Raw genomic sequence first — 16289 nt, forward strand, 5'->3', positions numbered from 1 at the left:
CGTGTTATAATTTACACATAAGATAAAAATACAATGGAAATAGGATGTATATATATAAAAAAGGAGCAGCTCTATAACCAGAGCTGCGCTTTATAATATGAATAATTTCAACACTGTAAAATAGTTAAATAATGATAATAATTATATATTATTATTATTATTATTATTAATTATTATTATTATATTATTATTTTATTATTATTATTATTATTATTATTATTATTATTATTATAACAATAATAGTCTCAACACTATTCAACATATTTTCTCCACCACCACCATTAATAATAACAATAGTATCACCATTATTCTTAGTATCATCACTATTATTATTAAAACAACAGAGCAAAATATCAAAAGTGACCCACCATATCCTAACAGTATTCTGTCAGGATGAAGCAGACCACGAAAGTGAATTAAGAATTAAAGTGACAAGACTTTTACCAATTTTAAAGTTTTTGCAACGTAAGAATTGTATTTATCCCCCTGGAGGTCTCAAGTTCGAGTCCTACTGTAGGCGACTCAAAATCGAGTAGATACGTTGAAATGGCTTTTTACTCACATTGAAATGTTTCTCCTCCACCTAGCCGGAAACGGCGATGTCTCTATCCAAATAAATTTTACTAGCGCTTTAATTAATATACTGATGTATCAATAACAAAAAGAAAAAAACGTGCAGCCAAATAAAATGCAAACTAGAATTGTAAAGGCATCAAACTTTTAATCTTCCTCCATCTCAGCGGTTTCATCAGCGATATATTGAAAGGCTAGAGCCACGTTAATTAATAGCAAGAGCGAAGTTTACATCTCTTAAATATAAGATTTAAAAAAAAAAAATCCGTTATCACCTGACTCGCCATGCCAATTATTATATTATTGTATAGTCATAGTGATGCCGAGGATATTACTATAATTTGAATAGGAGAATATCAACTCTATGGATGGCCAGCAGCTTTTGACAAAAGCTCTTTTTTTTTTTCTTAATCCCCCCCCCCCCCCCCCCCCCCCCCATACTCTGGCTCTCGATAGTGAGGGACAATATTATGTGCGTCTGGTCGCTAACCCTGATATATCGCATTTTCCAGTTAAAGATGCATTGGAGCGTTCGCTTATATCTCGACCGTGCCGACGACTCTGGCAACACGAGGCCATTTGGGTACCGGGTTGGATCTCCATTATTTACATCTCAGGGCGGGCCGTTCAAGGCGCCCGCTATAGGCCCGAGATCCGGGATGGTGTTCTGACGGTCAACCGGAATTACTCCTTTGCCCCCGATATGCCTCAAGCTCCCCAACCAATGACAAGTTATGAGATCCACGAGGGAGTTATGGCAGAGCACGGTTTCCTCGAACTGTTTTGCATGTCCCAATGCAATGTCAAGGCAAACCAGGGGTCATAGGTTGACATCGAAGTCAAAAGTGATCAGTTAAAATTTTATTTTTCTTCATTATTTGAGTAATTCTCATTGGTTCTCCTCAATAAATAATTCAAATTATCAGCACATGGTTTATTCAAACTCATAACAATAGGTTGAGGTGGTGGTGCAGCTTTGTGGTCTTGTGGTATGGCACTCATCTTCGGCCCGGTAGGTACATGGTTCGTTCTGCTCTGTGTGGCGCACAGTTGAGTTATTGGAAAAGGCACTGTACTCGCATTTTCTCACATCACACGGATGTAAAAGAAGTACCTGGCCGATAACAGTGTTGTCCCTTCGGAAAACAATTGAAATAGCGCCTTAGCTTTTCGTCCAACATGTTGAGCGTTGTTGTATGTGTGTGTGTGTGTGTGTGTGTGTGTGTGTGTGTGTGGGTGGGTGGGTGGGTGCGCGCGTGTTTATACATATTTCTCCTTCTGCTTATGCACATCAACATACATATTCAGTCTCCTGACTGACTCAGTCAATTCATACAAAGAAGGAGATGTCTCTTCCTATATTTTATAAGTTTTGTTGTTGGCTTGGGACTCTTGTAAAGCGCTCTGAGCCCATTTAACTCTGTGGATAGTCGCGTATTTTTTCAATTTCCTTCGAATAAAGTTATATTTTACCGATGGCAAGGCTATTATTATATCATTCATCAACACTTTCAAGGAAATAAAATATTATTTATAAAAAGTTTAACGGGATTGAAATTGAAGTACTCTAGATTTGACGTTAATAAACGACGCGAAAATTCCAAATTGAATTTAAGCATGTTTTCGTTCCACTCTATAGAATGCAATACGTGACATTTACAGAACTAGCTACATACTTTACTTCATTTCACGTATGAACACGAATGTTGATTTCTTTTTTTTTTTTTGTATTCAAATGTTATGAGATTCATTGAATTTTTAATATAACTTAAAGCTTATTAGGCCATGCAATATCTATTGATTCACTTTAATAAAATGAAAACACAATTGCTAAAGAGTTACACAATAATCTCAGAACGCCATTTTGGAGAGCCCCCAAAAATACCACTTTTCTTTCTCGTAGTTTTGAGAAATAAACATAAATGATGCGTCAGTCATATTACTTTTTAACATTAGTAGATATTACGACATGAATCTATTATTACCTTGATTTATACTATAAAGAGAGACGTCAGAAAACTTGGTATTTTAAAAAATATTATATGTTATCATTTTGACATTATACACATAAAAGTACCTGGCATAAAGTGAATCTCGAAACAAATCGAAAGTAGGAGGCCAAATGGAAAGGTTGTTTACAAAATGCATGTTTCCTTTCTGATGAAACACATTGACATATATTTTTCTATTTTCTCATGGGCTCTAAGTTGTTATGTCGCAAGGTCGGAAGTTATTTTGGATTCCAATATCAGCAAATTAATGGTCGTACATTGAAATGCACCATTGATAAGAGTCTATTTCTAGTTTTGGACACAACATCGATTTTTACTCTCGGTCTCCGCCTCCGCCGTCGATTTCACCACTCCAACTTCAACTATTGCCGATCAATCTTATTTCGCAAGTGTTACTCAGGGATCTTATGGTGTAAGAGAACTCACGGAAGAAAAGTTGAAACATTGTTTAAGTCTGTTTTGTATTCAAATCAGATTTCAGCTACAAATTCTCACACTCACACTCACCTGCTTTCCCCTGCTTCTTCGTTGATTTCAACGATGTCCGCTCTCGAGGTCAGAGAAATCAAATTGCCATCTCCAAATGCTCTGGGTGATGATGTCAAGATAACACCAGGTATTTACTTCTTTATTGCAACTTTCATGTTTAAAACAATGATCCGTTTTTGAAAGATACATAACTAAAAAATGATCTCCATTCAATTTTTAATCAGTTATTTTTATATCTATCATTCTATCTAGTTACATAGTTATAATTATAATGTTATCATAGAATTAAACGAATGAGAATACGTACGAAGCCTAAAAAGTGTCCACCAATGAAAGCATTCAGCGCCATTATATCTTGGGCTGGGAATGTAAGCATTACCATTCATTCGGTCGCTATGTCAACATAACGACACAAGAAAAACAACAAACAATATCAAAATCCACAATAAAATGTTTGAGAACTGTTGCGTATATTTATGGCACAATGAAGCTGTCAAAAAATGAAGTTAGAGAATGTGTGTAATCATGTATTATAATAACCTATAATGTGTTTTCCAACCACCACATCATCACTGTCACTACTACTACAACCACCATTACCACTTCATCACTACCACAATTACTACAACCACCACAACTGCATCATTATCACTACCACTACACCACCACCACCACATCTTCATCACCACTACGACCACCACCACTCCATCATCAACACTACCACTACTACTTCACTATCACTACCACCACTATTACAACCACCCACCACATCATCATCACGACCACTACAACTGCAACAACCACCACCACATTATCATCACTACCTCTACTACTACAACCACCACCACAATATCATCACTAACACTACTACTACAACCACCAGCCCCACATCATTATCACTACCACTACTACTACACCACCACCAGCACATCATCATCACTACCACTACTACTACAATCACCACAACCACATCGTCATCACTACCACTACTACTGCAACCACCACCACCATATCATCATCATTACCACTACTACCACAACCACCACCACCACTACTACTACAACCACCACCACATAATCATCACAACCACTACTACTACAACCACCACCACCACATCGTCATCACGACCACTACTACTACAACCACCACAACCACATCGTCATCACGACCACTACTACTACAAACACCACTACCACCATATCATTACCATTACCACTACTACTACAACCACCACAACCACATCGTCATCACTACCACTACTACTGCAACCACCCCTACCACCATATCATCACCATTACAACTACTACTACAACCACCACAACCACATCATCATCACTACCACTACTACTACTACAACCACCACCACATCATCATCACTATCACTACTACTACAACTACAACCACCACCACAATATCATCACTACCACTACTACTACTGCAACCACCACCACCATATCATCATCATTGAAATATTTTTTGTTTTAAATTGAGCTTTATATAGTGCAATATCTACTAAATGTGCTCAAAGCGCTTTACAAGGGGTCCCTGGTCAACATTTAACATGTAGGACGGGACATGACGCCTGTTAGGCGATATTACAATTTTTCGGACAAAGACAACTCTGTTAACGGCCAGGTACTCATTTTACACCTGAGTACGGTGAGAGAATGTGAGTAAAGAGCCTTTTCCAAGGACTCAACTATGCTCCGAGCGCGAGGCTCAAACCCAGGACCTTCCGATCCGAAAGCGAGTGTCATACTATTAGACCACATAGCCGCATCATTACCACTACTACTACAAACACCACCACCACATCATCATCACGACCACTACTACTACAACCACCACCACCACCATATCATTACCATTACCACTACTACTACAACCACCCCCACATCATCATCACTACCACTACTACTACAACTACAATCATCACCACCACCACATCATCATCACTATTACTACTACAACTACAACCACCACCAACACCACATCACCTCACTAACACCAGTACTGCAATCACTACCATTAGGTTTTGGAGCTTTACTTCATTTGAAATAAGGAAACTTCGGAATTGTATTTGGCATTGTGTTTATATATCATAATATAATTCTAATCAGTTATCTATTTAGAACTAGATACTATACAATATGTACGCCGAATACCACCCCAATTCCCCTTTCTTGTGTGCGGGAATTCCTCTTTCGGCATTGAAATTGAGTGTGAGAGAGTCATCACTACACACATAAACAACAGAAACAATTTAAAAACATGACTATGACAGGCAACCACTCACACACGAGGCTATACTATTTATCCCTTTCTCTATATAGAACAGGACAAGACAAACAATAGCTTGACTATCGCTACACTTCGCATTGATGTTTGTCGTCTCACGAGTTCAACTCTCGGTCGACCTGTCAATATTCCTTTTTGCCTCGGACGTAATCATTAATAGAATGTTGTGTGATTTTGACCGTGAAGAAAACCTTAAGAAGTGACATTTATATCATTTTAGAGACATCGTTTTGAATGATTTTGAGTTAAACGAGCGATCAGGAAGTTATTTTCTTAGATTTCATGAACGGCCGATCAGCGCTTGTTTACTATAGTAACGCGATTCCCAGCCAATGTCTCAATGGCGGATATTTTTCTCATCGAGGCCGCTGGTTGGTTAGCCAATAAGAGCACCGTACGGTTTCCATTGGGTAAATTCCTTGAGTGTTATAGTAGTTTTATTTCTGTTTTCTTACGATCAGATACCACCCTTTCTATTGTCGAAGTATTTTCCATATAAACAACATTGTACTACTGCGAATATAAGCACTTTGATTTTAATATGCGTAACCCAGGGCCAGGGAGCCCTTCCACATTACTCAAATTAAAATTATTTCTCATTATAATTGTAAGTATAAGGCTATATTTTCTATAGTAAAAAGTCTTTAAAAGCATATCTACTATTATGCTTTCCATCGACGGCCATTGTATAATTACTTATTAAAATGGCTTAACTGTAAAACAAACAAAAAATGTCGTGGAAACATGTATTGTAAATATAAATGACCCCTCTGCCCCCTTCAAAATTGAATTCACTTTCTATAGTGATTTATCATATGTGTATGAAAGCTATGATATAATGTATATTATATATTTACTTAAACATATTCTCTTTCAGCAATTAATGATATACTTCTCTCTCAGCTTATAATAATACACTGAACTTTTAGCTCTGAGGGGTTAAGTTTAAGTATGGGATGACAGTCAGAAGACATGGAGACTGGAATGAGGAGGGAGGTGGGGGTAGGAGAGAAATGCAGGATAATTATTGTTGTTTTTTTTTCTTTCTTTAAAAAAATTCTTCCACATTTTTTGTCTCCTCCGTAAAAACCAAGCCCGAACTTTTTTTTCATCCCATCAGAATAATAAATCTTTTAAATTTTGATACTTGCTTCCCTTACCTCAAGAACCTGTGGAATGCCTCCAGTCAACTCACTTTCATCATATTTTACACCGAATATTGTTTTAGGTATTAGTATTATAAATTATTTGTTTTTTTTTTCTCTCACAGTAACAATTTTATGAGATTTTCAATTTTATAATTTAATTAAGACACGTTTCTCATTAACCTGGTGTGATTACAGTTTAGTCCAATGATTTTAATTGGCTTTCTTATGCATTTGAGGATCACCCCAATATTGAATCCTGAACCTTTCTCACTAACCCCAGTATTTTAACTTCTTCCTTCTTTTAAGTCTGTAACTTCAATTTTGAATATGCCACAGACCACAATTTTTCTTTCATTGGAGATGTGAGACTCTTCCAGTGTCTCAATGTCGATGATATGAACAAGTACAAGTGGGCATCCACTCTTGAGTGTGGTAGCATAAACTTGGATGGCTTACTCTTATTTTGTTGAATATCACAGAGGGGTAATTTCACTCGATCGTTTAGGCCTTTGCAAAATATTGTCACTTTGTCACCCTTTCCTCTCTGTTGTTGCGGTTCAAGATCTAAATCAGTTGAATTTTTTTTTTTTAAATCTTTGTTGTTTTGATTAATAAATTTCACTGTTCTGTTTTGTATTAATTCGATTTCTTGGATTTCTTGGTTAGGGTCCCAGACAGAGTTGCTGTATCTAGTGTTGGTCTATCAAAGGCCTTGTAGCACTCTAATTTTATTTCCCTCTTGTTGTTGTATAAGTTTCTTCTGAGGAAGCCTAAAGTAGAGTTTGCTTTATTGCATATGTTTGTAACATGATCTTTCCAAGTTAGTTATTGTTACTCCTAGATATTTCACCTTGCTCACTTCTTCTAGTGCAGTGTTATGTATTGTGTATATTGAATGTATGATTTTCCTGTTGTTTGTGAAATTTATTATCTGGCACTTCTGAAGATGGAATTCCATGCTATTTTCTATTTTCCAGCTCTGTAAACTATCTAGAGTGCCATGTTTAGTTCTTATTGCCTGATATAGAAGGCTGTCAACTGAAAACAATCACAGTTTGGTTCCTGGTGTAAGTTTCTGCCATATCATTAATATGAGATTGAAAAAAACATCAGAAACGGAAACATGAAATTTAAATACTTTTTGTTAAAATAATATTATGTGTATAGCAGTCATGCCTATTCCTTTGTTATCGTTGGTAACCGCTTTCCTGGATCTTTTAGATCTGGGAGAGGTAACTTAATAATAAATTGTTCAGAGAATAATAATTGGTTTCCAGTTTGTGACTCAAGTTAAACTGCGATGTATGAAGATGGTTTACTGGGCTTAATAAAACACAAAAGTTGCACAATGTTTATAACATTTTATTCCTTTTCTTATTCTTTTTTCTTTTTAGAACTCCAGGAAGCTATCAATGCCTGTTCAACTTGCCTATTGAATGGAGGAGTCATCTCAGTTCCCACTGATACTATTTATGGCATCGCAGGACTGTCACAGAAAATAGATGCTGTCAACAGAATCTATGATATCAAGCAAAGAAATTACCAGAACCCAGTTGCTATCAGTGTAGGAAATGCTGATGATATTTTTAGGTAGGCTTGTTGATGTTTTTGTCGTTGATTAGACACTATATCAGACCTGCCAACCATTCCTGATTCCAATTTTGGGGAAAAGAAAAAAGAAAAATTAAATGCAATCTTTTTCTTCAAAGTTTACTTAATAAAATGACGAGGCTTTATCAAGTTCAAGCCACCATATTGAGAACCAGGTGAACGTCACACAGGTGATATACATGATGTACGAGTATTGGTAGTTAGTTTTTGACATTCAAATACCCCCACCAACATAGGGAGTCTCTTCTGATCAAGTCTCTGGGGTGCACTAACCCATGTGAAGCAAACACAAGACTAGAACATCTTTCACTTTCAAATTGACTCCCCCCTTCAACCAAACACCAATCCTCTTTGACTCCTACTACTACCCTTTCAATACCAGTACCATACAGTTATTATTATTATTATTATTATTAGTATTATTATTATTATTATTATTATTATTATTATTATTATTATTATTATTATTATTATTATTATTATTATTATTATTATCCTCATAGCAAAAAATCCAAAGCATTTAAATTTGGACTGTGGGTTGCCTGTGTAAAGATGTCCCTCCGTTTACGAGCCGAGTGCCATGATATTCTTTCAACCACTTAATGCTTTCTTTGACAACAAATGGGGTGTTGCTCCGTCGTGCATGAACCACTGATTTCCTCTATTATTGTCTATTATTAACTATCTCAGTGCTCACTAGAAAATTTTTTAAAGCTACAATGTAACACCCAGAGTGCATGATCTGCATTTCCCTATTCTCATTCATAAACCATTATAGCCCTATCAAATCCTTAGAATTCATGACACTCCAAGCGATAGTCTTTCTCACATAAGCATAGCTTCTAGTGTTTATGTAATCACTTACATAGAAATGGGCTTCATCACTGAACATATGTTATTTAGAAATCTTTTGGTTCACTTTTGTGGAGTTTATGTGTATGGGAAAAGGTCTGAATTTTTTTATATTTATAAAAAAAAAAATTTCTTTTATGTCTAGTGAAACCCAGATTATATGCTTGAAAGGGGTTTGTAAGGTTTTATGAGCAAAATTCTTCTTTCCAATTTTCTTTGTTCTACCAAAAATATTAATTGATTAATTAATTTTTGTGTTCACTGATAACCAGATGGAGCAAGGTGACAGTTCCTCGTGAGCTTTTGACTGATCTTCTCCCAGGCCCTGTCACTGTTGTGTTTGAAAGAAGTGCTGAGCTGAATCCATCCCTTAATCCACACACGTCCAAGGTCGGCATTCGCATACCTGGCAACATTTTCATGCAAGAACTGGCAAAGAAGTGTGGTGGTCCAATTGCTTTGACAAGTGCCAATATTAGTGGCGGCCGTAGTTGCCTACAAATCGAGGTATGTCATGGAAAGCATTCAAGATTTATTATGTTTTTTAAAGCATGATTTAAATTATGATCCTATTTAACTGCCAGTGGTTAATGCATTACGTAAGTTTGATTCAAGAATGATCGTCTACTTTCTTTTGGGGGGTCTGAGGAGTAGCTCATTTTACTTGTGTAGAATTCACATCAGATCTGGGTTTTTTTATGTGCCCTCTGTTCAGTGATTGGATATTAAGGCCTAAATTATATATAGTAGAGATTTATTTGTGATTGACATTGTCATTGGGATACTGTAAGAGGAGGAGGTTCGTGTGCGGCATCATCCTCACAGGCCGATCAATACTCATAGATTTTATGTCTTTTGTGATATTATTTGTTTTCAGATATTGATATTGACTTTTATATATCTCATATTGTAAATTATGATATAAAATTGAAAGAAAAAAAGTGATAGCCATATGATTTTATTGATGACACAAAATTTTACACAAGACAGTAAATGGAATGTTGGACTTATTGCGCAACTTATTTTGTTTGTAGCTTTGAGCAGTCATTATACTGATTCAATGTTAGATTGTATTCATGCGCAATAACTTTCATTCCAAAAAGTTAACAAGGACAAAAAAAATAATAGGTATGTAATATGTTGGGTTTTGGTAAAAGTTTCGGTCCTCAGGGCTGAATTGAAATCCTTTACCAAAGAGGCAGATTTGTGTCAATTTTGAAGGTATTTCGCTTTGATGGAGCTCAGAAAAAAAATTAATTTAAATTATCTGTAAGCTTCAAATTGTAAAACCCTTTTATCAGAATGTAATAATAACGACAATGAAGCTAAAAATTAAAAATCACATTTAACAGTTTTTCACCTTGATTTGCTCGTATCTCAAAACCCAACTCATGTGACCTCTGACAGGTTTAGCTAAATAAGCACACATTTAGGTGACAAACATGTGTGACCAACCACTTCCCATAAGTATTATGTCGGGAGGATCAGATACTAATAATTGACTTATCAGGTAAAGATATTCTGATCCTATAACTTTAAATGGACTTTTAGGGAACATACTGCTGTTTTGAGGTGGTGGACTACCTATTGGCATTAGGTAGTATTAGAAAAGGAAAATTATTCCACCCCTCTCATTGGAAAACCCTATTATTTCTTAATAAATATGTAATTGTTGAATGATGCTTTAAACGCGTTGAATAAAAATTTTATTCACAGATTGCAGAATATTTTTGTACATTTTATTGGTGTAAAATTAGGTGTAAATGACAGCTGATTGGTAATTAAAAATAATCTTTTGGTGCGCATGAATACAAATCCAACATTTTTTGTTTTGGGTCAAATTGTCATTCAAGCAGAAGGAGAAAGATAAATATTATGGTGAATAGTACTATTAACATGCCATTTGATTACAAAATATCTAATAATCTTACTTGGAGGGATAGAATAAACATATTCTTTCATTTCTTTGTATTTAATAAACTTGCTATATTTTTATCGTGAAATAACACACACTTGCAAGCTCATTGTGTTATTGGGCACAATAAAAATAATTTGTTTAATAAATACAAAGAGATGAAAGAATCATGTATTATTATTATTCATAAAATCGATACCTCTTGTCTCAGGAGTTTCAACACCTCTGGCCTCAGTTGGACCTTGTGGTAAATGGAGGAATTCTCAATGACACAGAGGAATCTCGTCTGGGTTCTACTGTAGTGGATCTCTCTGAGACTGGAACTTTCAGAATCATCAGGAATGGCAGGTGAGTTTTTAAATTTTTCAAAGCTAGCACATTTACTAGTCAATGAGATTCATTCTGTTTTACTTTTAAATAGATAAGTGAATTTAGAGAGCAGATTAATCAATGCATTGTAATTTGAGCAAACCCATTTAACTGACATTAAAACATTACAAGCGCCATGAAATCCCTGAAAACTAAAGTTTATTAATTAAGTCCAATTTCTAACTTATTTGTCTCTAAAAACACCTATCATATTACTCTTAATTAATGCCCCTCCCCCTCCAGACTTCAATTCTCTCATTAAGCTTTTTAAAACGCAATATAAGATAAGACAGCACTTCCTCAACAACCAAACAGGCAAACCCCTCTCTCTTAACATGCATCAAGGTAATGCATACAGACAACGACTAAAGATAGTGCTATTAACTACTACACCACTACACACTTGATGACACAACATTACTAGTGTTGTCTGTTAATACTCATAATAGCATGTGATGTGCATGACGTGTTAATGAACAGACCTGTAAATCCTCTGACCATAATTGGAATTCAAACCCACCAGTATTGGTCCGCAGTCAATCCACCAACCTTCTTCAGTTCCTTGTTTGAAAGATAAAAAAAAAAAGAAGTAGCCAAACACCCTGTTCAGCTGCTATTTTTAGTATGACGACGTGCCATCCAGCCTCAGGCTCTGCGAAGCATTGTCAATGTGCAAACTTGGGCTCCCCTCATGCGAGTTCAGCCAGTGGTTTGAAGGATGTCTGTGCTATTTTTAGGCTTCTACAAAAGCGTAACACTTTTTTTTTGTCAGCAATGGAATAATTAGTTTAGTTATATTGAGATGAATGAAACTGTGGTTGTACAAAGTCAAAGGACTGGAACGGGTCTTTTGTATACATTTTTACAGTCAATTTTTAATTGTCAGATTCATCACTGACATTTGCTTTGAACTTTTTATTTTGTTATGCCTCAATTTCAAAGTGCCAAAAGATTTGTCAATTGCTCTGCTGACTTTAAAGCTATTGAAGGGGGTGTAAGAAGAACATTTGAGTTTTTATTAAAATCAGACTTCTTCTGTTTTCTGGATTCAAACCTCACTCGGCGCAAAGTAGACATTTTGGAAAAAGTGCTTTGAGCACGTTTAGTGGATATTGGGCTATATAAAAGCTCTAGTTTTTTAAACAGAACTAGATTAGTTAAACAAACTTGAGGTTTTAAATAGTGCAATATCCACTAAACATGCTCAAAACGCTTTACATTGGGTCTCTGACCAACAGCAACACATAACAAATGGAACGAGATATGACGCCGGTTACGCGATATTACAATTTTTTTCTGGCAGAGACAATTCTGTTAACACAAAGCGGCTCAGTTAAGGAAGAAGAGTGCTGTGTGTAATTTTTTTTTTTATGTGCTGAATGTGAGAGCTGGCATATCTTCGTTTATATAATATTCATGTTAATTTTATTTTATTCATATTTTGTGTTATTCTACTTTTGCAGTGCCCATTTGCAGACAGTCAAAGTTCTCCAAGACAAATATAATCTCAAAAATGCCACATCTCTTCCACTTCAAGCTCAAAGATAGCATTTTGGAATGGTGTTTTGAAATGTTGATGACAGTGTAATTTTAACATCAAATCTTTGCATTGTCAGAATGCAAAGTATTTCCTCCATCCATGTGGATCATCATGTATTTTATAACAGACTTGTCAATCCAGTATGAAAATTTAGTATTTTAATCAGCAGTTTTGTCCAAAATAACCAAATATAAGAAAATGTGAAAAAAATGAAATTGAGCAAAATGAAAATGTGGCACCATCCATTGAAAGTGTAAGGTTTTCTTGTATTTTGACACATGCATGGGCTAAGGAAAGATGTATTTTTGATAACAAAACACAGGTTTTGAGTTGGTTTTCATGCACTCCTGTTCTAAGTTCATCCGATCCATCCATGGAATTTATTAGAAAATTAGCAATTGCATTATTTTTCTTGTAATGAAAATGTAAATTTTTTATTTGAAAATAAGGCCAAAAAAAAACACAAAAAAACGCATTATTCTGGTTCAAAATATGAAAAATTAAGTCTCATGATTGTTGTTGATTGGCAAGTTTGTTATTGTAATTTCACATGCACACATTTTTTTTTCTTATTCATTAAAACTATACACATCCCCGCTAGTTCTGGTACAGCCCTCAATATTCAGTTTTTAAAATGTTTTCTTCTTCTTCTTCTTCTTCTTCTTCTTCTTCTTCTTCTTCTTCTTCTTCTTCTTCTTCTTCTTCTTCTTCTTCTTCTTCTTCTTCTTCTTCTTCTTCTTCTTATTATTATTATTATTATTACTTTAAAATAATAATTCTAAAGTCGGGTCTGTGTAGATTTTCCAATTTGATTTCATGTCGAGAATTAATATAGATACAGATCTGCTCATATTATTTTGTAAATAGTCACCTGTTCACAATATTCCTCTTGTCTAGATACTAGTCTAGACACATCCGTCAGTAGAGTATGTATTACATATTAATTGTTATAAATATAATGACGAAAAATTTCAGACCTTTTGAAAAATGGGCATTTACAAGCCTGATTGTCAAACCAGCCAAACTTGGATCTATAGTTATGCATCCAGTTGGTCCTCCTTGATTTCTCCTGTCCGAGGTGCGGTTCATGTATCGTCCAAGATTTCTTTCTGCATTTTTCTTGGGATGACACTTGCTTCTCCATGGAGAAGTACATCATCTTCCATGAAAAGATATCTTTCAAGAACTTGTATTTTCTGATGGTCATTGGCATGACTTTTGCTGATTGAGGCCATCCATTTGTGACAAAATGGCATATATTTTATAGTTCTTGATTGTGTTTGGTTTCTTTCTGTTATTCTATTTTCTCGTGTGATATGTTGATTGTGTGGACCAGGACAATACGATCCAATTCTGTTTCATCTCCATGTCATGGACTGTATCTTGACAGGAATTAAGCATAGATCATGTCTTTTCCTGGTTTGTATTTGATCTGACACCTATAGGGCTGAATGCGAAGGAAGTTCCTTTGTAGTCTTATAGGTACTAAAGTGAAATGTAAGAATCTACATGGCCAAAGTTACCCCAGTTGACAGTCACAATATTTGTGGGGAAATAAGGCTAATATGAACTGGAGCACATCTATATTAATTATTATACTACTGTGTATTGTGGAAATTAACGTAGGTTGAGACTAATCTTTTCAGCCATTAACGATCCAAGTGGTCAAGTAATAAAGTCTGTAGGTGTGCCCAAATGAATCTGGCAACAGGGCGACCAGATGGTGTTTCCTAACATTAAAGGACTGATTATTATGCTCTAGCAGATTTTATAAATAATTATTTGTGTCAACAGATACTACAATTATCCTTAATTTATGAAAGGTTTCCAAGTTACTCTTATATCAATCTGTAAGAAATACTTTTATAATTGTTACATTTTTCAGTTATACTGTGCTCGTTTGCAAAAATTTAACATGGGCTGTATGGAATAATTTTGACCCCCAACGCTATTATTTTTTAAAATTCAATTTATTTCCTTCTGTGCTGTATGTATGGGTAAAGTGCTTTTTATTTAAAAATATTCCTGACATTATTTTCATTGCATTTCTGAAGTGTGATGATGTATAGCAAGAGGGGCCTAATTATTTATTTTTTTAAATTGCTTTTTTAATGTAAAAAAAAAATTAATGAATGAATTTTATTCTCAATAAAATTTTACAAAAAGCCAGTTGCTGTTTTTAAAAAAAATTTTTTCACGAATTCATAGATTTTTAAGATAGGTAAATATGAACATTTATATAGCTCATTTTCATAACGCTAGACAATTTACTTCATATATTCTCAAAGCAGGCGTATGGACCAAATACCTTTAATGCATCCTATCTCTCCCTCTCTCTCTGACATTATCTGTCATTCCCTTCAGTTTAGGTACTCATTCACAATTGAATTGAGTGGGGCTTAATGTGGAAAGTACCTTAACTACCGGCACAATACCTGGGTCAGAGTTTTGTGATCATTGTCATCCATCTTGTCACTGAACATGCTGAGCATTGCTCAATATCACTTAAGTTTATTATAAGACGAGACCCCATACCAATTGCATTGTCTCATTCAAACTGCTCAGCTTACCCTTTTCAATTAAAAGGCAGGTAATAGTGGTGGAGATGCCTCAACACTGAAAGCCGGAGATAATATTTCCTCCTGTGTGGGTCTTTATCAGAAGCAGTCTCTTTTTTATTTTTACAAAGATGATCAAATATAATGCTTCATGCACATAAAGTCTAGATAGACAGAAGAAAACAGTGCTGCAACCTTATGTATAATATGCATGTTCTTTCCCATTTCCTTTCATTATACGCTTGTACATTTTACTGAGGATCATACACATTATTTAATTTCTACTTTTAAAATAATCATACACTGTTTAAAAATGTACTCAAACACTTCAATTTGTTTTGTGACCCAAACAGTATTGTTGGGAATTCAATAAAATATTATTTCATTGGGACATTGTGAAGCATTTTTGTTTTATTTGTGTTTGAAGGGTTTTGTGCCTGAACCATTCCATCGGCTGGAGAAGGGTTTTGAGCCTGAAACATTCCATGTTGCATTTTTTAATACGGGCTGTTATGTTCATTTTTGTTCAAAACTTTTTAGGAAGACGCACATGATTTTTTTTTTGGGATGCTTTACACATTTACAACTGTAGTAAAGAGCTGTAATTTGATGGTTTTCCTAGCCCAGTCCTTGATTATCAGCTGACAAAATCTGAGTTGTCAAATGTAGGCTATAGGGACTATTTAGATATTTATTTGGTCCATGAATCCCAATAAACAGAAAGCTGAGATTGGAATGTTAGTGGTCGGAAGTTGTGCTTCTTTGTCTGACCAAAATCAAGGGAGACTGTTCATTATGACTTGTACTTTATATATACTTTTACATTATTACTTCCCCTGTCAAAATATTATCGGGCAACCCAATGTAATACACCAAAATGTTTGGAAAAAACTAAATGACAATGTAGTGAACTATGGTACTCCC

The 16289-nt window shown here is 35.1% G+C and overlaps 1 protein-coding gene across 1 annotated transcript; it reads left to right on the forward strand.

Annotated features, from left to right (window-relative positions):
• The first annotated feature begins 2660 nt into the window (after window positions 1-2660).
• On the forward strand, window positions 2661-15756 carry LOC144968463 (threonylcarbamoyl-AMP synthase-like). Its single transcript, XM_078906861.1, has 5 exons — window positions 2661-3201; window positions 7915-8110; window positions 9256-9490; window positions 11110-11246; window positions 12731-15756. The coding sequence occupies exons 1-5, from the start codon at window positions 2769-2771 to the stop codon at window positions 12813-12815; spliced, it is 1086 nt and encodes a 361-aa protein (XP_078762987.1). The 5' UTR covers window positions 2661-2768; the 3' UTR covers window positions 12816-15756.
• The last annotated feature ends 533 nt before the right edge of the window (window positions 15757-16289 follow it).

Source organism: Berghia stephanieae, chromosome 3, assembly GCF_034508935.2.
Source record: "Berghia stephanieae isolate SIO BIC M18660-M18661 chromosome 3, UCSD_Bste_1.3, whole genome shotgun sequence".
Classification (NCBI taxonomy): domain Eukaryota; kingdom Metazoa; phylum Mollusca; class Gastropoda; order Nudibranchia; family Aeolidiidae; genus Berghia; species Berghia stephanieae.

Coding starts and splice junctions, on each gene's coding strand:
- LOC144968463 (XM_078906861.1), top strand. CDS start 2,769: ATGGGCTCTAAGTTGTTATGTCGCAAGGTCGGAAGTTATTTTGGATTC. Junction 8,111..9,255: donor AATGCTGATGATATTTTTAG/GTAGGCTTGTTG, acceptor ACTGATAACCAG/ATGGAGCAAGGTGACAGTTC. Junction 11,247..12,730: donor AGAATCATCAGGAATGGCAG/GTGAGTTTTTAA, acceptor CTACTTTTGCAG/TGCCCATTTGCAGACAGTCA.